General features: G+C 44.7%; 1 protein-coding gene across 2 annotated transcripts; it reads right to left on the bottom strand.

Annotated features, from left to right (window-relative positions):
* Positions 1-109: 109 nt before the first annotated feature.
* On the bottom strand, positions 110-22,727 carry LOC121541724 (gelsolin-like). Of its 2 annotated transcripts, XM_041850979.2 has the most exons (17): positions 22,565-22,727; positions 12,246-12,443; positions 11,630-11,784; positions 11,201-11,362; positions 10,666-10,815; positions 10,392-10,481; positions 10,107-10,239; positions 9,414-9,718; positions 8,921-9,054; positions 8,734-8,824; positions 8,514-8,540; positions 6,866-7,036; positions 6,571-6,745; positions 6,343-6,470; positions 6,180-6,257; positions 952-1,012; positions 110-752 (listed from the first exon to the last, which is right to left on the bottom strand). In XM_041850979.2, exons 2-17 carry the CDS (start codon positions 12,436-12,438, stop codon positions 583-585), a joined length of 2,223 nt encoding a protein of 740 aa, XP_041706913.2. In that variant the 5' UTR covers positions 12,439-12,443; positions 22,565-22,727; the 3' UTR covers positions 110-582. The 2 variants fall into 2 exon arrangements, with proteins under 2 accessions (XP_041706913.2, XP_041706914.2); XM_041850980.2 differs by lacking the exon at positions 8,514-8,540.
* Positions 22,728-22,755: the final 28 nt, after the last annotated feature.

Genomic DNA, 22,755 nt, shown 5'->3' on the forward strand with positions numbered 1-22,755 from the left:
GGCCCAGCCAATCAGAATGAGTTTTTCCCCACAAAAGGGCTTTATTACAGACAGAAATACTCCTCAGCTTTTTGTGCGTATGGAAAATTTCTGGGATCTTTTATTTCAGTTCATGAAACATGGGACCAACACTTTACATGTTGCGTTTATATTTTTGTTCAGTGTAATATGCTAGGTTTTGGATGTTTGTGAGATACTGAATAGCGAGAAACAGCCTACTGTTGTTGGCATCGTAGAAATAAATGTATAAAATATCTCACACAAACTATATTTAAATGTCCATGCAGATTGCTTTATCTAAGCCTTCGGTTCCATTAAAGCCCTAATTATTGGTCACTTACATGCTCATTTGCATATGTATAAAAGCTAATAAAGTATTATTATCAGGAGAGATTAAAATAGTGCACTAGTGCTCTGTGTCAGCTCAACAGGTGTATGAAAGCCTGTTCTATTCCCACTGGCAGTCAGAAGTAAGGAGGTTGGCAGGGCATAAAGGATTCAACCATTGAAAGTCTCATGACTGGAGCTGCTCAGTGTGTGTGGTAGAGCCAGGCGGCAGGGTTAGGGGTTAAAGGTGACGGTTCACAGCTCCAGCTCAGCCATGGCCCGCTCCAGGGGGTCGCTGGTCCAGTACTCGTGGTCCCAGCCCAGGAACCAGCCGGTGAACGTGGGCGGCTCAAACCCTTGCTTGATCTTCACGATGGGCGTCCTGCGGTCACGGTTGGCAGGGTCTGTCTCAATGTAACGCACAGCTAGGGGAGGAGGGGATTAAATTAGGGTTCTATAGAGAGCAGTTTTCCCAGTGGTAAACTTCTCAATCAAATTATTTTGGTCATGACATGACTAATGCACTCAAAAGGCAGGGTGGCATGTACATTCTCTATGAAAAACAGTCTACATGATAATGAATTAATAATTTGTTAAATTCAGCAGTTTTCCATATTCACTTACCGGAGGCCATCGCCTCACTCTTCTCCTCTTCATGTGCTTCATTCCCGATCCAGACAAACACCTAAAAGAGGTGATTCAACCTACATTAGACTATGTACTGAAATTAAAATCAAATGTATTTGGTCGTGTACACATATTTTGCAGATGTTATTGCGGGTGTAGCGAAATCCTTATGTTCCTAGCTCCAACAGCAATACCTAACAACACATACAAATCCAAAGAAAAGTAAAGAAATAAAAAAATAAAAAAGGATTAAGAATTTATATATATATATATATATATATATGTACACATGCATACAGTTGAAGTCGGAAGTTTACATACACTTAGGATGGAGTCATTAAAACTCGTTTTTCAACCACTCCACAAATGTCTTGTTACAAACTATAGTTTAGGCAAGTCAGTTAGGACATCTACCTTGTGCATGACACAAGTAATCTTTCCAACAATTGTTTACAGACAGATTATTTCACTTATAAATTCACAATTCCAGTGGGTCAGAAGTTTACATATACTAAGTTGACTGTGCCTTTAAACAGCTTGGAAAATTCCAGAAAATGATGTCATGGCTTTAGAAGCTTCGGATAGGCGAATTGACATCATTTGAGTCAATTGGAGGTGAACCTGTGGATGTATTTCAAGGCCTACCTTCAAACTCAGTGCCTCTTTGCTTGACATCATGGGAAAATCAAAAGAAATCAGCCAAGACCTCAGAAAAAAAATGGTAGACCTCCACAAGTCTTGTTCATCCTTGGGAGCAATTTCCTGAAGGTACCACGTTCATCTGTACAAACAATAGTACGCAAGTAGAAATACCATGGGACCACGCAGCTGTCATACCGCTCAGGAAGGAGACGCGCTCTGTCTCCTAGAGATGAACGTACTTTGCTGCGAAAAGTGCAAATCAATCCCAGAACAACAGCAAAGGACCTTGAAGATGCTGGAGGAAACAGTTACAAAAGTATCTATATCCACAGTAAAACGAGTCCTATAATCGACATAACCTGAAAGGCCGCTCAGCAAGGAAGAAGCCACTGCTCCAAAACCGCCATAAAAAAGCCAGACTACGGTTTGCAACTGCACATGGGGACAAAGATCGTACTTTTTGGAGAAATGTCCTCTGGTCTGATCAAACAAAAATAGAACTGTTTGGCCATAATAGCTTAGTGGGTAAGAGCGTTGTGCCAGTAACCGAAAGGTCGCTGGTTCTAATCCCCGAGCCGACTAGGTGAAAAATCTGTCGATGTGCCCTTAAGCAAGGCACTTAACCCTAATTGCTCCTGTAAGTCGCTCTGGATAAGAGCGTCTGCTAAATGACTAAAATGTAAATAATGGCCATCGTTATGTTTGAAGGAAAAAGGGGGCAGCTTGCAAGCCGAAGAACACCATCCCAACCGTGAAGCATGGGGGTGGCAGCATCATGCTGTGGGGGTGCTTTGCTGCAGGAGGGACTGGTGCACTTCACAAAATAGATGGCATCATGAGGAAGGAAAATTATATATATATTGAAGTAACATCTCAAGACATCAGTCAGGAAGTTAAAGCTTGGTCGCAAATGGGTCTTCCAAATGGACAATGACCCCAAGCATACTTCCAAAGTTGTGGCAAAATGGCTTAAGGACAACAAAGTCAAGGTATTGGAGTGGCCATCACAAAGCTCTGACCTCAATTCGATGAAGAACTGAAAAAGCGTGTGCGAGCAAGGAGGCCTACAAACCTGACTCAGTTACACCAGCTCTGTCAGGAGGAATGGGCCAAAATTCACCCAACTTATTGTGGGAAGCTTGTGGAAGGCTACCCGAAACGTTTGACCCAAGTTAAACAATTTAAAGGCAATGCTACCAAATAATAATTGAGTCTACGTAAACCTCTGACCCACTGGGAATGTGATGTATTTTTTTTTACTAGGAGTAAATGTCAGGAATTGTGAAAAACTGAGTTGAAATGTATTTGGCTAAGGTGTATGTAAACTTCTGACTTCAACTGTATATACATAGTGCCTTTGGAAATGATTCAGACCCGTTGACTTTACCCACATTTTGTTACGTTACAGCCTTATTCTAAAATGGCTTAAAAATATATATATCCTCAGTATTCTACACACAATACCCCATAATGACAAAGCGAAAATAGGTTTTTAGAGATACCTTATTTACATAAGTATTTAGACCCTTTGCTATAAGACTCGAAATTGAGCTCAGGTCCATCCTGTTTCCATTGATCATCCTTGAGATGTTTCTACAACTTGATTAGAGTCCACCTGTGGTAAATCCAATTGATTGGACATGATTTGGAAAGGCACACACCTGTCTATACAGTGAGGGAAAAAAGTATTTGATCCCCTGCTGATTTTGTACGTTTGCCCACTGACAAAGAAATGATCAGTCTATAATTTTTATTTGAACAGTGAGAGACAGAATAACAACAACAAAAAAATCCAGAAAAACGCATGTCAAAACATATTATAAATTGATTTGCATTTTAATGAGGGAAATAAGTATTTGACCCCCTCAGAGATTTCTCTTAAAGGGAGTGCTCCTAATCTCAGTTTGTTACCTGTATAAAAGACACCTGTCCACAGAAGCAATCAATCAATCAGATTCCAAACTCTCCACCATGGCCAAGACCAAAGTGCTCTCCAAGGATGTCAGGGACAAGATTGTAGACCTACACAAGGCTGGAATGGGCTACAAGACCATCGTCAAGCAGCTTGGTGAGAAGGTGACAACAGTTGGTGCGATTATTCGCAAATGGAAGAAACACAAAAGAACTGTCAATCTCCCTCGGCCTGGGGCTCCATGCAAGATCTCACCTCGTGGAGTTGCAATGATCATGAGAACGGTGAGGAATCAGCCCGGAACTACACGGGAGGATCTTGTCAATGATCTCAAGGCAGCTGGGACCATAGTCACCAAGAAAACAATTGGTAACACACTATGCCGTGAAGGACTGAAATCCTGCAGCGCCCGCAAGGTCCCCCTGCTCAAGAAAGCACATATACAGGGCCGTCTGAAGTTTGCTAATTAACATCTGAATGATTCAGAGGAGAACTAGGGGAAAGTGTTGTGGTCAGATGAGACCAAAATCGAGCTCTTTGGCATCAACTCAACTCGCCGTGTTTGGAGGAGGAGGAATGCTGCCTATGACCCCAAGAACACCATCCCCACCGTCAAACATGGAGGTGGAAACATTATGCTTTGGGGGTGTTTTTCTGCTAAGGGGACAGGACAACTTCACCGCATCAAAGGGACGATGGACAGGGCCATGTACCGTCAAATCTTGGGTGAGAACCTCCTTCACTCAGCCAGGGCATTGAAAATGGGTCGTGGATGGGTATTCCAGCATGACAATGACCCAAAACACACGGCCAAGGCAACAAAGGAGTGGCTCAAGAAGAAGCACATTAAGGTCCTGGAGTGACCTAGCCAGTCTCCAGACCTTAATCCCATAGAAAATCTGTGGAGGGAGCTGAAGGTTCGAGTTGCCAAACGTCAGCCTTGAAACCTTAATGACTTGGAGAAGATCTGCAAAGAGGAGTGGAACAAAATCCCTCCTGAGATGTGTGCAAACCTGGTGGCCAACTACAAGAAACGTCTGACCTCTGTGATTGCCAACAAGGGTTTTGCCACCAAGTACTAAGTCATGTTTTGCAGAGGGGTCAAATACTTATTTCCCTCATTAAAATGCAAATCAATTTATAACATTTTTTACATGCGTTTTTCTGGATTTTGTTGTTGTTATTCTGTCTCTCACTGTTCAAATAAACCTACCATTAAAATTATAGACTGATCATGTCTTTGTCAGTGGGCAAACATACACAATCAGCAGGGGATCAAATACTTTTTCCCCTCACTGTATAAGGTCCCACAGTTGACAGTGCATGTCAGAGTAAAAACCAAGCCATGAGGTCGAAGGAAGTGTCCGTAAAGCGCCGAGACAGGATTGTGTCGAGGCACAGATCTGGGGAAGAGTACCAAAACATTTCTGCAACATTGAAGGTCCCCAAGAACACAGTGGCCTCCATCATTCTTCAATGGAAGAAGTTTGGAAACACCAAGACTCTTCCTAGAGCTGGCCGCCCGGCCAAACTGAACAATCGGGGAGAAGGGCCTTGGTCAGGGAGGTAACCAAGAACCCGATGGTCACTCTGATAGAGCTCTAGAGTTCCTCTGTGGAGACGGTAGAACCCTCCAGAAGGACAACCATCTGCAGCACTCCACCAATCAGGCCTTTGTGGTAGTGTGGCCAGACGGAAGCCACTCCTCAGTAAAAGGCACATGACAGCCCACTTGGAGTTTGCCAAAAGGCACCTCAAAGACTCTCAGACCATGAGAAACAAGATTATCTAGTCTGATGAATCCAAGATAGAACTCTTTGGCTTGAATGGCAAGCGTCACGTCTGGAGGAAACCATCCACCATCCCTACGGTGAAGCATGGTGGTGGATCGTTTTTCAGCGGCAGGGACTGGGAGACTAGTCAGGATCGAGGTAAAGATGAATGGAGCAAAGTACAGAGAGATCCTTGATGAAAACCTGCTCCAGAGCGCTCAGGACCTCAGACTGGGGTGACGGTTCACCTTCCAACAGGACAACGACCCTAAGCACACAGCCAAGAAAACGCAGGAGTGGCTTCGGGACAAGTCTCTGAATGTCCTTGAGTGGCCCAGCCAGAGCCCGGACGAACCCGATCTAACATCTCTGGAGAGACCTGAAAATAGCTGTGCAGCGACACTCCCCATCCAACCTGACAGAGCTTGAGAGGATCTGCAGAGAATGGGAGAAACTCCCCAAAAACAGGTGTGCCAAGCTTGTAGCGTCCCACCCAAGAAGACTTGAGGCTGTAATCGCTGCCAAAGGTGCTCCAAAGAAGTACTGAGTAAAGGGTCTAAATACTAATGTAAATGTTATATTTCAGTTTTTTTTATTGCAAACATTTCAAAAAATCGTTTTTGCTTTGTCATTATGGGGTAGTGTGTGTAGATTGATGAGGGGAAAAAAACAATTAAATCCATTTTAGAATAAGTCTGTAACGTAACAAAATGTGGAAAAAGTAAAGGGGTCTGAATACTTTCCGAATGCAGTATATACATATGAAGTGGGTAAAACAGTATGTAAACATTATTAAAGTGACATTAAAATGAATCTGTTATCCACTGTGTTACTGTTAGTACATCTCCACACTTAATCATATTCACATCTTAGAAAATACCACATGCTAATGTATCTACCTGATCCCATGTGTCCATGATCATGACATCATCGGTAGCCAGATCCTCTTGGGTCATCTCCCCAGGTACCTCCTCAATCTGGGTGGAGGGAACCAGGAACATTAGAAAGACCAGGGTTAAAGGGTTAACCACGAATGGCTGATGGTAATAATATGGGACTCACAATGAAGTTTCCGGTCTTGTTGGAGCAGGCAAAGAGCCTGGGTGGATGGGCGTCCAACTTGTCCTTGCTTCTCAGTCTGGAGGAGGTGCGGTACGCTGCCTTCCCTCCCAGAGCCTCCCAGAAGTCATCTGCACAGAGACACACAACAAGCAGTTGGTTAGGACATGCCACAGCCAGCCACAGAGCAAAGAAAAGCCAATGTCCATTGGCACAACGTACAGTACATACCAGTCTCTCCGCCCTCAGACAGTTCTGAGGAGGACACCCCCAGAATGTCACAGAGCTGCTGGGTGCCATTTTTCTCAGTGTCACTGGCCCCCTGGCCCACCCACATGAAGGAGGCTGCTGGAGTCACCAGGAGGAAGGCGTCGTTGGAGTTCAGGTTGGAGGACACAGCATCAACCTAGAGGTGGATGGATGAAACATGGTGGGTGGAAAATGACCACAAGTGTCATGTATTTAAATATAGTGCAGTTGAGTAGCTCATTTCAGAAAAACAGGGCCCTATCCCGATGTTACTCACCTCCACAGCTCTTGTGCACCCTGCAGAGTTGGAGCGCACCTGGAAGAGTCGTGTTTCAGCGGGAGCGGACTGACCCCCGTCTCTGGACGTACCTCCCTTGTACACCACCATGGGCTGTCCCCTGAACAGGCTCATGAGGTGAGCTGGCTCCTTGCCCTGGACTACCCTCACCTGGACCACAGAGCAAACTAGTTAACAAACATCTATACTGTTGTGATGTAGTTGGACACATTGTTAATCATGGTGATTCATGCTGTAATTTCACAAAAATTATATTCTGTGCAATAAGAAATTCTGAGACCAAATGCAGGGAAAATCAAAAAGCTGTGGATCTTTGGAAGAATATAATTGTATTGAATTACATCTATTTGGAAATCTAGATTTATTTGCGATGCAGCCTTGCATGTGTCTACAATAATATCCCACAGGGTGGCAGCAGTGAGCTCTGAACAACAACAGGGTAGGAGAACTCTGACAGAGTTAAGTGTTCCATGGCACTCCCTACCCTAATCTCCCAGGATGCGGTGCGTCTGTCTGTCTGTCTAGCTGTCTGACAGCAGGACATCCTGTTTGCTGGATGCAGCCAGTTTGCCTCATCATCCGCCAGCACAAAGGGGACTTCTCTCCCCCTCCCAGGCCGACGGACTGTGTGGCTTTCTCACTGTTTAGTCACTCAAGAGTGTGTTTGTTCTCCTCTCAACACCATTCCTGAAATGTTGGGACCTGCGTGGGCATGCACAAAGCCTCGTTTCAGATGTTTTCCTCCCAAAATTGGAGACTGCTGGACGGAGGGCTAGAGAGAAATTAGGTGCATATTGCACAGAGTGAAAGTACCTCTGTACTGAAAACTTGTGAGGCAAGGTTGCATGTTTATAGTGTGCTGACTTATTTTCATGCATTTCTATGCATTAAGTTCCTCTAAATGCTGTTTATTTTGCACGACTATGTATCATACCGTTACAAATGTATGATAGGTGTCGTCAGCGTTTAGACATCATGGACAGTTGCTTGGAATATAAACAGGTTTGTGACTGAAGTTTCCACCCTGGTGGGCTTCTACACAAATGTAGGATTACTGTTAGTCATGCATTATAACACATCAATAACATAACTACGCAGTGCACAGCAAACATTTTCACACTGTATATAGACAGGAGGGTGAGACACTGACAGGCATAGACAGACACACACAGACAGATACACAGCAAGAGATGGTCACAGACATTCCCAGAGCCTGGAACCTTATACAGAGCCAAGGCATGATCTAGCTAAATCATAAAGAACTGCAGTATAAAAGACAACCTAGAATCACTGGTGGCCTCTAGATAACCTATGCAATGGTCCTTGCTTGAGTTGAGCAAATTTCTTAAGGACAAGCAAGAGAGCTCTTCGTCCCCACAGCAGGTCAGATAATAGGCTGGTCTGGGATCAGTAGCTATGTGTCAGAGTGATAATGCAACAGGATCAGGGAGGGCAAAGGGATCTCCCTCATAAACATGGCTTTGGAATGTCCTGTTTGGGGTCCCTGTTGATTTCAACCGGCTGATTTCTCTGTAAACACATTGAGCCATATCAGTTAAATACAGAGATTCTAAGCCCCCCATGCCTGGTCTATGTACTGAGTCATGCAGCCCTGACAGGGGAGTACCTGGGTGGTAATAGGAGCCCCAGAAACCTGGAAAAAACAAAGAGGCAGGAAATGACAGGAAGCAATGGTGGAGGAAGAGGGAGAATGAGCAGACACACTGGTAAGGAAGGAGGTTACTGGGCTCAATATAGATGAGGCCAAGAGGAAAGTATAGAAAAAAGGAATATGCGATGGGAAAAGAAAGCCACTTCTTCCACACACACACCCACTCATTCATTACCTGCACAGGCCCACCACCAAGCTCATCGTCCAACTGGGCACCCAAGATGGCTGAAGCACCAATTTCGTCATGGGAAGAATCACTTCCCTGCCTGAGAGAGACTCCAGTTAGCAGGCAAAATATCTCTACTGATAGTTTCTACTGTTTATTTTCCATCATTTTAATTCTATTTTAATGTCTCTCTTACCACATGTAGATAATATGTCCTTGGCGTCCTCCATGGTGGTAGTTGTAGAGGATGATGTAACTGTCTCCCCCGTAGAATTGTCCATGTGTGGAGGGGTCCACTTCCACCTTGTCTGATCCCTCAATACGCCAGATCTGTCCATACACATACACATGATGTAACCCCTAGTTGTGGCAGGCTACTGAAACAAAGCTGTATATGTAAATACAGCTTGAATAATGCAGAATCATGTCCCTCTCATTTGGTTGCTATCTGTTCATCAGAGATTTACTACTTTAATATCCTTCCTGTTTTGACTGCATTGGGCTGAAACCCAAACATGACTGCCTCACAGTACCTCATAGAATGCTATTACTGTATAATAGCCCTTCTTTATAAAGTTGATAGTTACTCATAGCAATACTCATCCTGATAGTTACTCTAAGAAAGATGAATGGGAAGGCTTGCCGTACAATGTGTACACATGCTCCGGCTCCTCATCTCGTCCACCTACCTGCTTCTCTCCGTTGCCGCCGTCCACCATGCCGTGCTGGGCAGCCATGGCAGGGGAGTCGTGGAGCGTGGCGGCATCAAAGGACACCTTCACTATCTTGGCGATGCTGTTGGAGACGTAGGCCACACCCAGGCCCTCTGTCTGGTCCTTGTCACGCCAGTTCTTGAAGAACTGCTTGAAGAGAGGCGTCTCTCCCATCTCCGGCAGGATCTGCACCTGGGTGTGTTTGGGGTACCCCATCTTCTTGATGAACTCATCTGCTGCTTTCATGGCTGCCTTACGCTCCTCCAGGTTGGCTTCTTTGCCTGGGTGAGAGTACGTGGGAGAGGGAAGAAAAATTCAAAAAATAGGTTTCATTAATTCAACCACTTAGAACTCTAAAGACTGAAAATCAACATTTACGTATAACTATCACCATGGTATATAACTGAGGACCATTATCTTTGGAAAGAATAAACCTCTTCCAGTTCCATCATATAATCTCTGTGTGACACTGTTCAATGTCTCATTCTCTAAATGTGGTCTGTAATGCTATACCTTAAGTGTTACCAAATGGACATGAAAGCAGCCATACCATGCCAAAACAAGTCTAGCTACTGTGCTTTCATTGACTTGCTGAATTGATGGTATTTCTAACTGTGAAAAATCAGCTGATCATAAACATTTCTTTGATATTGGGTGACCCCTGCTGACCTTTCCAGACGAAGATCTTGCCATCAGAGCCGTGATCCAGGATGAAGCAGTCGCTGGACTCCAGTGCACTCTGGGAGAATGGGTTCTCTGCTGCCACCATGGACATGGCCATGTCTCCACTGCCATTGGACACCTGGGGGAGAGGAGGAGAGACAGAGGAAGAGTTGTAGAGGAGAGATCAGAGACGTGTTTTTCTCGTTAGGCACAGGTGTATGTGAAAAGTCCTCATAATGCAACTAGACCAGTTGGATGTTCGTTTCAGTGGTTTGTTCACTGTTCTCCCACCTTGTACAGTTTGGCCATCTTCCTGTTTGAGGCATCTGCTTTGATGTCATCAGAGGATCCTTCAGGCAGGTCTGGTTTATCTCCCAGAACCTGAAGACGCACAGAGAAGATCCCTTTTAGAAGTACTTCAGAAAATAAAACAATACTTTTACCACAGCTGGAGTTCATTAAAATGTCCATTATACACCATAATAGACATCAACCAATCACAGACACAGAGAGAGATAAAGAGAGTAAGAAGACTCTCCTGTTCTTTAATTGTTTATGATCTCACCTCTATCATCTTGTCTCTCTCTGCCCCCTCGTCACACACGTAAACGCGGGCTCGCCCACTGCGCTCGTTGTCACGGATACCCTTGGCAACCTGGGTGGCCTTCAGCTTCTCAAAGCGGTTGCTCTGGGAACCACACCACTGGTAGATATCCTGTGAGAGGAGGGACACACAACACAAAAGACAGGAATAAGCTAAGGAGCTTTTATTAATTTCATTTTCTTATTCTTGTTTTGTTTTATACCCTTTGCTGTACAGTGTCCTTGTTTTTTTTTTAAAGGCGCATAAAATCCCATTTATCATTATTATTATCATCATTATCATTATCATTATCATTATTATCATGTGGTCAGCATCGACATGGAATTAGTTTGTACAAATATCCTTAAAATTCTTGCAATCTCTCTATTAAATGTTTATATTTTATTGTAAGCAAGATGTGAAACCTACAATGTGCATATGCTTCTCCGTTTTATAATTTAAATGTGACACCAATGTTTGATGACGCCATGTCTCCCTCAGGCTGATGGTAACTCACGCTTCCCAAGTCCAGGATGAAGCAGTCTCCCTGGTTGAAGCTGTCCCAGCTGACAGGCACCTCCGTTGCCCTGACAACACGCCGACCTTTGACCTGCAGCACCCGCTGCATAACCACCTCGTTGGTGACCACATGTTTGAACCCGGATGCCACACCTCCTTTCTAAAACAGTGACAAAAGATACGGCACAGGTATTATGCAGTCATTCACATTTCTAGGGCACATTTCCTCCATACAATTCCAATTTCTAGGAATTGTATGGAGGAATACTTTATACTTTATTCCCATTAAAAAGGTTGATTAGGTTGGTTACTCCAAAACCATTCAGGTATATAACAATACCCCCGCCTGAGGTATGAATGCAATATCATGTGTCATTGGCAGGATTGTAGCAATAATGCAAAAAGAAAATCTCAAATAATATCTCACCAAGTACTTCAGTCCAGCCTTGAAGTAACCCAGGAATACTTTGGACTCATGTCCCTGGACCTCGCGGTACTGGATGGGTTTACCCCCCAGATAGTCATCCATCTGGACTGTGAAGATGGCTGCTGCTCCACTCTCATCCTGGGTGCAGAAATCACCTGGAGCAGAGAAACCACGGATGTTACACACTGAATTGCAACATTTTGCTCTCTTGTCTGTCAATGGAGGCCCAACCCACAATGGCTGCTTAGTCTGCTAGATTTCACAGATGTCACGGATTACTATTTCCCTAAGCAAAACCCAATTGATACATACCGGTACAATGAATGAAGCTAGCTTGGGCATCACTCACTTAGTACATTTCCCATTACATTATGCTAAGGTTCTATCTAACAGGCAACCTAACAGCAGGCATGATCAATACAATGAAATGGGCCTGACTCAGAACTCTGCTGGTGTACATCAATCATAGAGATAGAATTACATTCAATATGGCCACCGATCACAGTACATTGACTTCAAGGAAGATGCCCGTTCTAGTAATTATATTTCTATGACCTCAAATCATATCCACCAGGCTTTGTTATGCAACCCATCATGCTCCTGGTTCTGTCCTCACCCAGCCAGAAGTGCAGGTCATACTGCAGGTTCCCAGAGCGCTGCTTGATGGTGTTGAGGACGAGGTAGGCGTCTCCTGTGTAGAAGCTTCCATACAGGTTCTCTGGCACGGCCACCAGGTCAAACTTCTCAATCCTCCACACCTGCAGGCCCGACTGCTGGCCAGCCTTCTCAAACTCAGGATGGTACACCATGCTGCCTGCATGGAGAAATCACACACACTGGGTTAGAAGGTATGGATGATATATAGAAGATCGTTGTTAACCATTTATAGTTAGGATAAGACAGTTACTGCTAAGAGAAATAGGTAATTCTGTGAAGACAATAAAAGTCGATCTTTAGTATTTGTGGGCATGGTTTGCAGAGGGGAGCCACTCCCTTTACTCAGAGATGTTGCCATGGATATAAAGTTTCAAGTAGTGAGTTATTAATGTCCAGTTGGTGTAGTGACTCATTGGTGCCCTGTGCTCTGGGTGTTTCCTTCGCTCTCTGAACAGGAAGTGCTGTGACTCAGTTTGGAACAGACAGCCCCAGCAGCGGTGTCACCACAGGACAACATAAGTGGGTGCCTACGCTCAGTGAGATTACCACCTACTCTACTTGAGGTCATTTTGGCATTAGATTTTTAAGAACTGTTAATGTCTAACTCGAGTCGTAGACAACTCCTTCCTCCTATCCTCTTTGCAGGTCACTTTAGTGACCACAGAAAAGCATTTCCAAATGTTCTGCCAGTTGTCTAGCTGCCAGGCAATCATGCCTCAGTTGGTTCCTGTACAGTAGCCCTGCCACACACTGTTTCCACAGCACCCAGACCCGTAAGGTGTTGCCCACTGAGAGGGAAGTGTCAGACATCTATATTTTTTTCAGCTTCGTAAGCAGTGACTAATCAAGATAAGCAGTGACTTTATCAATTTTCCAAAACACAACAACAGTTAAAAAAAAAAAAAAAGACTATTACTGTAGGCCCACATCCACACAGCATAACACACCCTGAATCAATTAGATCCACATGTAATGTTCCAGACAGCTTAAACAGGCTGTTCTGTGTACCTAAATAAGCCCGTGTTCTAGAGAGTAAACACAGCATTTTCTGCACCGCGGCCCATCTGTGTGCCTTTGGACTCTAGACTCCAACTCATTTATTTCGAAAAAGACTGCGGTTTGAGCAGGCTCCTTCTCCGTTTGTATGACTAACCGTCAGCATCAGAGCAGGCCTTGCCATTCTTCTTGACAGCCCACTGGCCACAACCATGGAAAGAATCTGCTCGTGACCTTGTTTGGGAGAGAGAAGTAGTTGGTTCAGAATTCATGCAACCCTGACCCGAAGAATCTGGGGTTATTTTTTCCTCGGTCTCCTCTCCTTTTTTAAACCTTTGACTCATTTCACAAACAGCCACACATTATTTTTAGGATCTCTTTTCTGACATGAAGACATGGTAGTAAGTCTCTTAGCCATCATGATCATCTAAAAGTTTTATATTGATGTTGTTTTCGTTCACACGGGTATCTGTCCTTTTACACATGTTCCACTGTGGAGAACAAACCCTGGATCATAAACAACATATACAGTGTGGGAAAAAAGTATTTGATCCCCTCCTGATTTTGTACGTTTGCCCACTGACAGAAAAAAGCATGTCAAAAATTTTATAAATTGATTTTCATTTTAAATGAGGGAAATAAGTATTTGACCCCCTCTCAATCAGAAAGATTTCTGGCTCCCAGGTGTCTTTTATACAGGTAACGAGCTGAGATTAGGAGCACACTCTTAAAGGAAGTGCTCCTACTCTCAGTTTGTTACCTGTATAAAAGACCTGTCCACAGAAGCAATCAATTAAATCAGATTCCAAACTCTCCACCATGGCCTAGACCAAAGAGCTCTCCAAGGATGTCAGGGACAAGATTGTAGACCTACACAAGGCTGGAATGGGCTACAAGACCATCGCCAAGCAGCTTGGTGAGAAGGTGACAACAGTTGGTGCGATTATTCGCAAATGGAAGAAACACAAAAGAACTGTCAATCTCCCACGGCCTGGGGCTCCATGCAAGATCTCACCTCATGGAGTTGCAATGATCATGAGAACGGTGAGGAATCATCCCAGAACTACAAGGGAGGATCTTGTCAATGATCTCAAGGCAGCTGGGACCATAGTCACCAAGAAAACAATTGGTAACACACTACGCCGTGAAGGACTGAAATCCTGCAGCGCCCGCAAGGTCCTGCAGCGCCCGCAAGCTCAACTCAACTCGCCGTGTTTGGAGGAGGAGGAATGCTACCTATGACCCCAAGAACACCATCCCCACCTGTCACGTTCGTTGAAGGACGAGACGGACCAAGGCGCAGCGTGAGATGCATACATGTTTATTTTAACTTAATAAACACTCGACAAAACAATAAACGAAACGAAACGTGAAGTCCAAGGTAGCACACACAACATACCTTACACAGAACAAGATCCCACAACCCACTAGTGCCAATAGGCTGCCTAAGTATGGTCCCCAATCAGAGACAACGAACGACAGCTGCCTCTGATTGGGAACCACACCGGCCAACATAGAACCATACATACTAGATCGTACAACATAGAACATACACAACAAAGAATATACACACCCTGACTCAACATATAAGAGTCCCTTGAGTCAGGGCGTGACAGTACCCCCCAAAGGTGCGGACTCCGACCGCACAACATAAACATAACAGGGTAGGGGCCGGGCATTCTGCCTCGGAGGTGGATCCGGCTTGGGGCGTGACAACCTCTCACTGTCCGCCTCTCTGTTGCGCCCCTGGTCTGGTTTGGACCTCAGCGCGCTACTTCCCCTCTCCTTCCTCCCACGATACGCCAGGCCCTGTCTGGACCCTGGTGTGGGAGACCCTGAACCTGGAGAGGGGCTGACGTCATGGTCTGGACTGGAGCCGCTGACCGGAGCTGGACTGGGCACCGGTGGAGCGGACTGCTCTGGCTCCGGAGTGGAGCTGCTGACTGGAGCTGGATCAGGCACCGGTGGAGCGGACTGCTCTGGCTCCGGAGTGGAACGGCTGACCGGAACTGGATCAGGCACCGGTGGAGCGGACTGCTCTGGCTCCGGAGTGGAGCAGCTGACCGGTGCCGGACCAGGCACCGGTGGAATGGGCACGGGCCGTGCCGGACTGGACAAACGCACCACTGGTCTGGTGCGAGGAGCAGGCACGGGCCGGACCGGACTAGGAACATGCACCACTGGCTTGGTGCGAAGAGCAGGAACAGGACGGCCGGGCTGGCGACGCGCACCACAGGCTTGGTGCGGGGAGCAGGAACGGGCCGGGCCGTACTGGGAACACGCACCACTTGGCTTGGTGCGGGGAGCAGGAACGGGCCGGACCGGACTGGCGACACGCACCACTTTCTTGGTGCGAGGAGCAGGACTGGGTTCCTTTATTAACCCCCGCTCCTTCTGCTGCCTAACCAGCTCCTCTCGCCGTGCCTCTACACCTTCCTTCTCCCTTCTAGCCTCCTGTAGCGCCTCCCTCTGACCAAATACCTCCTGCTCCCTCTGAACCAATAGCCCCCGTAATATGGTGGCCTCCTCTCCTAACCAGCAGATCCGCCCTGTCGCGGCCACCTGCTGCCTCGTCGTCCACACCGTGTGCCCCCCAAATTTTTTTTATTGGGGTTGCCTCTCCACCCTGATCCTTTTCAGGGCCTCCATCTTTCTTGTCAGATCCTCTCTTATCTCCTGCCAAGTCCATCCTCTCTGCTCCTCCTCGGCACACTGCTTGGTCCAGGTCTGTTGGGATCTTCTGTCACGTTCGTTGAAGGACGGGACGGACCAAGGCGCAGCGTGAGATGCATACATGTTTATTTTAACTTAATAAACACTCAACAAAACAATAAACGAAATGAAACGTGAAGTCCAAGGTAGCACACACAACATACCTTACACGGAACAAGATCCCACAACCCACTAGTGCCAATAGGCTGCCTAAGTATTGACCCCAATCAGAGACAACGAACGACAGCTGCCTCTGATTGGGAACCACACCGGCCAACATAGAACCATACATACTAGATCGTACAACATAGAACATACACAACAAAGAATATACACACCCTGAGTCAGGGCGTGACACCACTGTCAAACATGGAGGTGGAAACATTATGCTTTGGGGGTGTTTTTCTGCTAAGGGGACAGGACAACTTCACCGCATCAAAGGGACGATGGACGGGGCCATGTACCGTCAAATCTTGGGTGAGAACCTCCTTCCCTCAGCCAGGGCATTGAAAATGGGTCGTGGATGGGTATTCCAGCATGACAATGACCCAAAACACATGGCCAAGGCAACAAAGGAGTGGCTCAAGAAGAAGCACATTAAGGTCCTGGAGTGGCCTAGCCAGTCTCCAGACCTTAATCCCATAGAAAATATGTGGAGGGAGCTGAAAGTTTGAGTTGCCAAACGTCAGGCTTGAAACGTTAATGACTTGGAGAAGATCTGCAAAGAGGAGTAGGACAAAATCCCTCCTGAGATGTGTGCAAACCTGGTGGACAACTACAAGAAACGTCTGACCTCTGTGATTGCCAACAAGGGTTTTGCCACCAAGTACTAAGTAATGTTTTGCAGAGAGGTCAAATAGTTATTTCCCTCATTAAAATGCAAATCAATTTATAACATTTTTGACATGCGTTTTTCTGGATTTTGTTGTTGTTATTCTGTCTCTCACTGTTCAAATAAACCTACCATTAAAATTATAGACTGATCATGTCTTTGTCAGTGGGCAAACGTACAAAATCGGCAGGGGATCAAATACTTTTTTCCCTCACTGTATATTCCTGTTTCAGTTTAATATATAACCATTTCATAAACACCAGATCATAAAGTCAGATTTACTGCAAGCTCACAGTGATCTATATTGACAGATCAGCCCAACTCAGCTGTTACCTGAAACTCTGTCCAACACCACGAACATTACCATGTCTCCAGATAGAGAGAACAACACCTGGAGCTCACTGTGTTTCCATGCCTTCATCTGTTTGCATTGCATGAAATTCCTCATGGCAAAATGTGTAGAATAGCAGGAAATTAGTTTAGGGATTCTTGAAAATCGGGGCAATCCTAGTCCGGCTGGGAAACTTTATTTTTATAGTTTAAAAAATTGATTTTGTTGCATTATTTGAGCTTAACATTTACATTTAGGGGAATTTTATAAGGAAAATATTTGTTTTTGGAATTTTCTAAATACTTTCAATTTTATACATTTCCATGTCAGCTCTATGCCTGGAAATGCCCTTGTCCGGAGCAAAGGATCCCCATTTCAAACTCCCCAAAAAAGTGTTTAAAATTATTTAAAAAAACTGGCAATAATGGATACTAACTGAAAAAGTATGTTATGTAGTTTCTTGCAATAGTGGCTTTAAACAATATTTCTCTAAAGACTGTGATTCTTAAAAGATGTGTCTGGAGATTTGGTCTAAAATCCTAAATTAATCAGGAATGAGCAGGGTCAACTATACCATAAGGACCCCTTATTCATGTCCTCATTACTGTACATGTAGTGCAACAAGACCACTCAAGGTCTGTAAAATGTCTCTACTTTTGATAGATTTAAACAAACAATATTGAAATCACCATGGTCACAACCATAAACTGTCAACTCCATCTGCCTGATAGATAATTCGGTTTAAGAGTCATAAAGCAACTGAAGAAAAACAAAATTGCTACTCTGCATACCACTTGAATGAAGAAGAAAAATGAAATTTGTCAACTCCGTAAAACATCAACTCCATCAGATTTTTTTCTAACGTGAACTCTGTTAAAGTGCTGAAAGATCTGATAAAATGGTTGTTTTTATTGGGGATTAAAAAATTAATCATTTTCCATACTTACAGTGCCTTCAGAAAGTATTTACCTTTTCCATACTTTGTTACGTTACAGCCTTATTTTAAAATGGATTAAATAAAAACATTTCCTCAGCAATCTACTCACAATACCCCATAATGACGAAGCGAAAACAGGTATTCAGCACCTTTCCTATTAGACTCAAAATTGAGCTCAGGTGCATCCTGTTTTCATTGATCATCCTTGAGATGATTCTATAACTTGATTGGAGTCCACCTGTGGTAAATTCAATTGATTGGACATGATTTGGAAAGGCACACACCCGTCTATACAAGGTTCCACAGTTGACAGTGCATGTCAGAGCAAAAACCAAGCCATGAGTTCGAAGGAATTGTCCGTAGAGCTCCGAGGCAGGATTGTTTCAAGGTACAGATCTGGGGACGGGTACCAAAACATTTCTGCAGCATTGAAGGTCCCCAATAACACAGTGACCTCCATCATTCTTCAATGGCAGAAGTTTGGAACCACCAAGAATCTTCATAGAGCTGGCCACCCGGCCAAACTGAGCAATCGGGGAGAAGGGCCTTGGTCAGGGAGGTGACCAAGAACCCGATGGTCACTCTAACAGAGCTCTAGAGTTCCTCTGTGGAGATGAGAGAACCTTCCAGAAGGACAACCATCTCTGCAGCACTCCACCAATCAGGCCTTTATGGTAGAGTGGCCAGACGGAAGCCACTCCTCAGTAAAAGGCACGACAGTCCGCTTGGAGTTTGCCAAAAAGCACCTAAAGAATCTCGGACCATGAGAAACAAGATTCTCTGGTCTGATGAAACCAAGATTGAACTCTTTGGCCTGAATGCCAAGCGTCACGTCTGGAGGAAACCTGGCACCATCCCTACAGTGAAGCATGGTGGTGGCAGCATCATGCTGTGGGGATGTTTTTCAGCAGCAGGGACTGGGAGACTAGTCAGGATCGAGGGAAAGATGAATGGAGCAAAGTACAGAGAGATCCTTGATGAAAACCTGCTCCAGAGCACTCAGGACCTCAGACTGGGGCGAAGGTTCACCTTCCAACAGGACAACGACCCTAAGCACACAGCCAAGACATCGTAGGAGTGGCTTCGGGACAAGTCTCTGAACGTCATTGTGGCCCAGCCAGAGCCTGGACTTGAACCCGATCGAACATCTCTGGAGAGTCCTGAAAATAGCTGTCCAAAACGCTCCCATCCATCCAACCTGACAGAGCTTGAGAGGATCTGCAGAGAAGAATGGGAGAAACTCCACAAATACAGGTGTGCCAAGCTTGTAGCATCATACCCAAGAAGACTTGAGGCTGTAATCGCTGCCAAAGGTGCTTCAAGAAAGTACTGAGTAAAGGGTCTGAATACTTATGTAAATGTGATAACGTTTTTTATTTGTAATAAATTAGCAAACATTTCTAAAAACCTGTTTTTGCTTTGTTATTATGGGGTATTGTGTGTAGATTGATTAAGGAAAAAAACAATGTAATACATTTTAGAATAAGGCTGTAACCTAACAAAATGTGGAAAACGTCAAGGGGTCTGAATACTTTCCGAAGACACTGCACAAATGTTTATATTGAACTTTTATTTTTAGAAGCAAGAATACACAAAAGTATATGGACACCACTTCAAATGAGTGGATTCAGCTATTTCAGCCACACCCGTTGCTGACAGGGGTATAAAAATCGAGCACACAGCCATGCAATCTCCGTAGAAAAACATTGGCAATAGAATGGCCTTACTGAAGAGCTCAGTGATTTTCAACGTGGCACCGTCATACAACGTGCCACTTTTCCAACAAGTCAGTTCGTCAAATTTCTGCCCTGCTAGAGCTGCCCCGGTCAACTGTAAGTGCTGTTATTGTGAAGTGGAAACGTCTAGGAGCAACAACGGCTCAGCCGCAAAGTGGTAGGCCACACAAGCTCACAGAACGGGACCGCAGAGTGCTGAAGCACGTAGCGTATTTCTGTTTTGAGTATGTTATCAACTCCGTCAGTGGCTTGTCAACTCCGTCACTGATGGCTAACCCCCTTAAGATTGTCAATATTCTGAAAAAGTATTTGAATCACTGTTGTGCAACATATGCTTAAACAATTGAAGTAACTACGCCAGTGCTAGCTAGGCTATACTAGCAGAAGTTACTATATGCATGTTATGTTTCAACACAAGCTACACTCAGTCACTTCTCTTAGGATAATCTGCTCTGTGTTCTGGCTAGTGACCCAGAGGGGGTAGTTTAGTAGACCACAATCGGGAGCATAAATAGAACAGGTCACCTGACTACTGGTCCCAGTCTCATTGGCACATGGGGAAAACAGACTAAGTTACCCCATGCAAAACCTCAGGACCTCAGCAAGTCATAACCCCTCCCTCTTCTTCACAACCAGGTAAAAGTGAGTCAGTCATTCCAGGATTCTCACCCCCGGAGACTTGCTGCTGGCCTGCACGGTGCACCCCTCCCCCGTGAACCAGCACTTTCCTCAGTATCAGATGAACTGGAGAAAAGCTTGGAATGTCTACTGGGTTGGCTGCTGCAAAGCCTTCAAACTGGGAAGGAGGGATGCTGGATTTGATCCACTGCATTGCACTGAGAGCTGTTTCTATAAACCAATCGTGTGACTGATTACATTAAACAAATGAGAAGAGAGGATGTTTTAGAACTTTACTGCTTGGCTGTTCCCTCATTTTTGCTCATCGATCAGATCTTAGAGTTCAAGTGTTACGTCTGGAAATCCAATCAATGCATAATGCATTGATAATCTAAAGTTCTGTTTGCAAGAGAGATTCCTCAGCACTTAGTGGGGGATTCAGGGGTGACTCATTTTCTCCACTCAGGCCTCTCCCTCAGCTGAGTGTGTATCAGCTTCCTGCTCTCAACTCTACAGGCCTCCTCAGATAGACTGAATGGCTATCTCCTTTAACCCCTTCACTGCCTCTACATACAACAGTCCCCTGTAACTCGGCCCAGTGTTTACACATAGTATAACATCACCTGGAGAGGAAGAGCATCAGAGACTGCACTTTATGGCAGTGTAAATACATACGTCTGGTTATCGGGTCAGACATTAAAGTTGTGTGTGGGCGGTACTGTATCCGAAAGGGTCCAAAGTCAAAGACAAATGACACTCCGCACCTTAGATCACATGCATGCACACACACACAGATTTACACTCATCCACACACACACACACACACACACACACACACACACACATTCATGCTACACATACTACATACTGCTCTCTCTCTCTCTCGTATTAAAGTATCGACACACATACACACACACACACAGATAAACACACACTGATTGGTTATTGTTTCAGCTAACAGTATATAAAGTGTGATAAAGTGAGGCACATGGGGATTAGGTGTGCTGTAATCTGTGGTGTCAGACAGCTGGCCCTGGTCTGGGCCATCTCACAGCTGTGTGTGTAAGATTTAGACACAACACTTCCCCTGCTGACTGAATGCCAGAGTGCTATGCCAGAGTGCTATGTCTCACACTCACACACGCACACAGTGTTGAGTGGGAAACCAACTTCCTCTTATATTGGTTATTCATCATGCAAAGCCAGTTTTTGGAGTTGTGAGTGTTCCTATGGTGACTACGAAGTCCATTTAAAGACAGGAGAATGCCCAGCTGTTGATGGGATATGCCCAGTAGGCCTAAACAAATGAGCAATGTTTGGCATTTGATTGACACACCCTTTCTCACCCTTTCAAACAATATACATTAACACAGGAATATTTTGATATTCCAAAATGAAAAGTGACCAGAAATAATGTAAGAAGAAAATCTTTCTAGAATTTGTGCATATAAAAAGGTCTATACAAATGTAAACAATCTTATTAAAACATTGTTACAGCTTCATAAACTATAGTTTACACTATAAGGGCAGCATGAAAGTATAGCATACTTAATATAATAATGGTGTTATCAAATGTATTGTGCATGGAAATGTAAAGCGACCTCAGTTTTACGTTCTTTTCTTTTTGTTCTGTTTTGATTGGCAAATGTCATTGCTTTTCCTATGGTTGAATCCACGTTGTTCAGTCTCTGTCCATATATGGCATCCTCAGATATCATGATTTGACATAGCTCAATTTAAGTCATTGTGTCTCTGTTAACATTTGGTCATTCATAACGATGGTTGTTTTACTCCAATTACGCAGAACAAATTAACATTGACGAAATATAGGACCCATAAACAGAAGGGGGAAAAAATACTCGATCACCCTCACTTAAAGTTGCTGCAAATAGTGTCCAACCAGCGAAACATCGGCAGTAGTATAGTACTGATTGCAAATTTCGTTTTCAGAATATATCTCGTAGCCTATAATGATCATCGAAAGAATATAACGGTCCGGTTCTGGTTAAATCAGAGCTTTAAACGGCTTCTACATTGCTGCATTGATTTGATGGGTCATTGTAACAAAGGCACCAGAGGGGCGGTCCACAATGTCTAACATAATTGCATTTCTTACCTTATGCTGTCTGATTTAGACGTTTTCTAGGCCTCGGCGGGTATTTTGGTGCTGCGGGACAGGAGAGGGTTTAATTCGGCAGGACCGTGTTGCTTGGCAGGGTGTGTTGGTACGTCTGGTCTGGGCCGGGCAACTCCCCTATATGACACAAGCAAGGCCTCGCTCAGCTACAAACAGAGCAAGCTGGCATT

Source organism: Coregonus clupeaformis, chromosome 27 (genome assembly GCF_020615455.1).
Source record: "Coregonus clupeaformis isolate EN_2021a chromosome 27, ASM2061545v1, whole genome shotgun sequence".
Classification (NCBI taxonomy): Eukaryota; Metazoa; Chordata; class Actinopteri; order Salmoniformes; family Salmonidae; genus Coregonus; species Coregonus clupeaformis.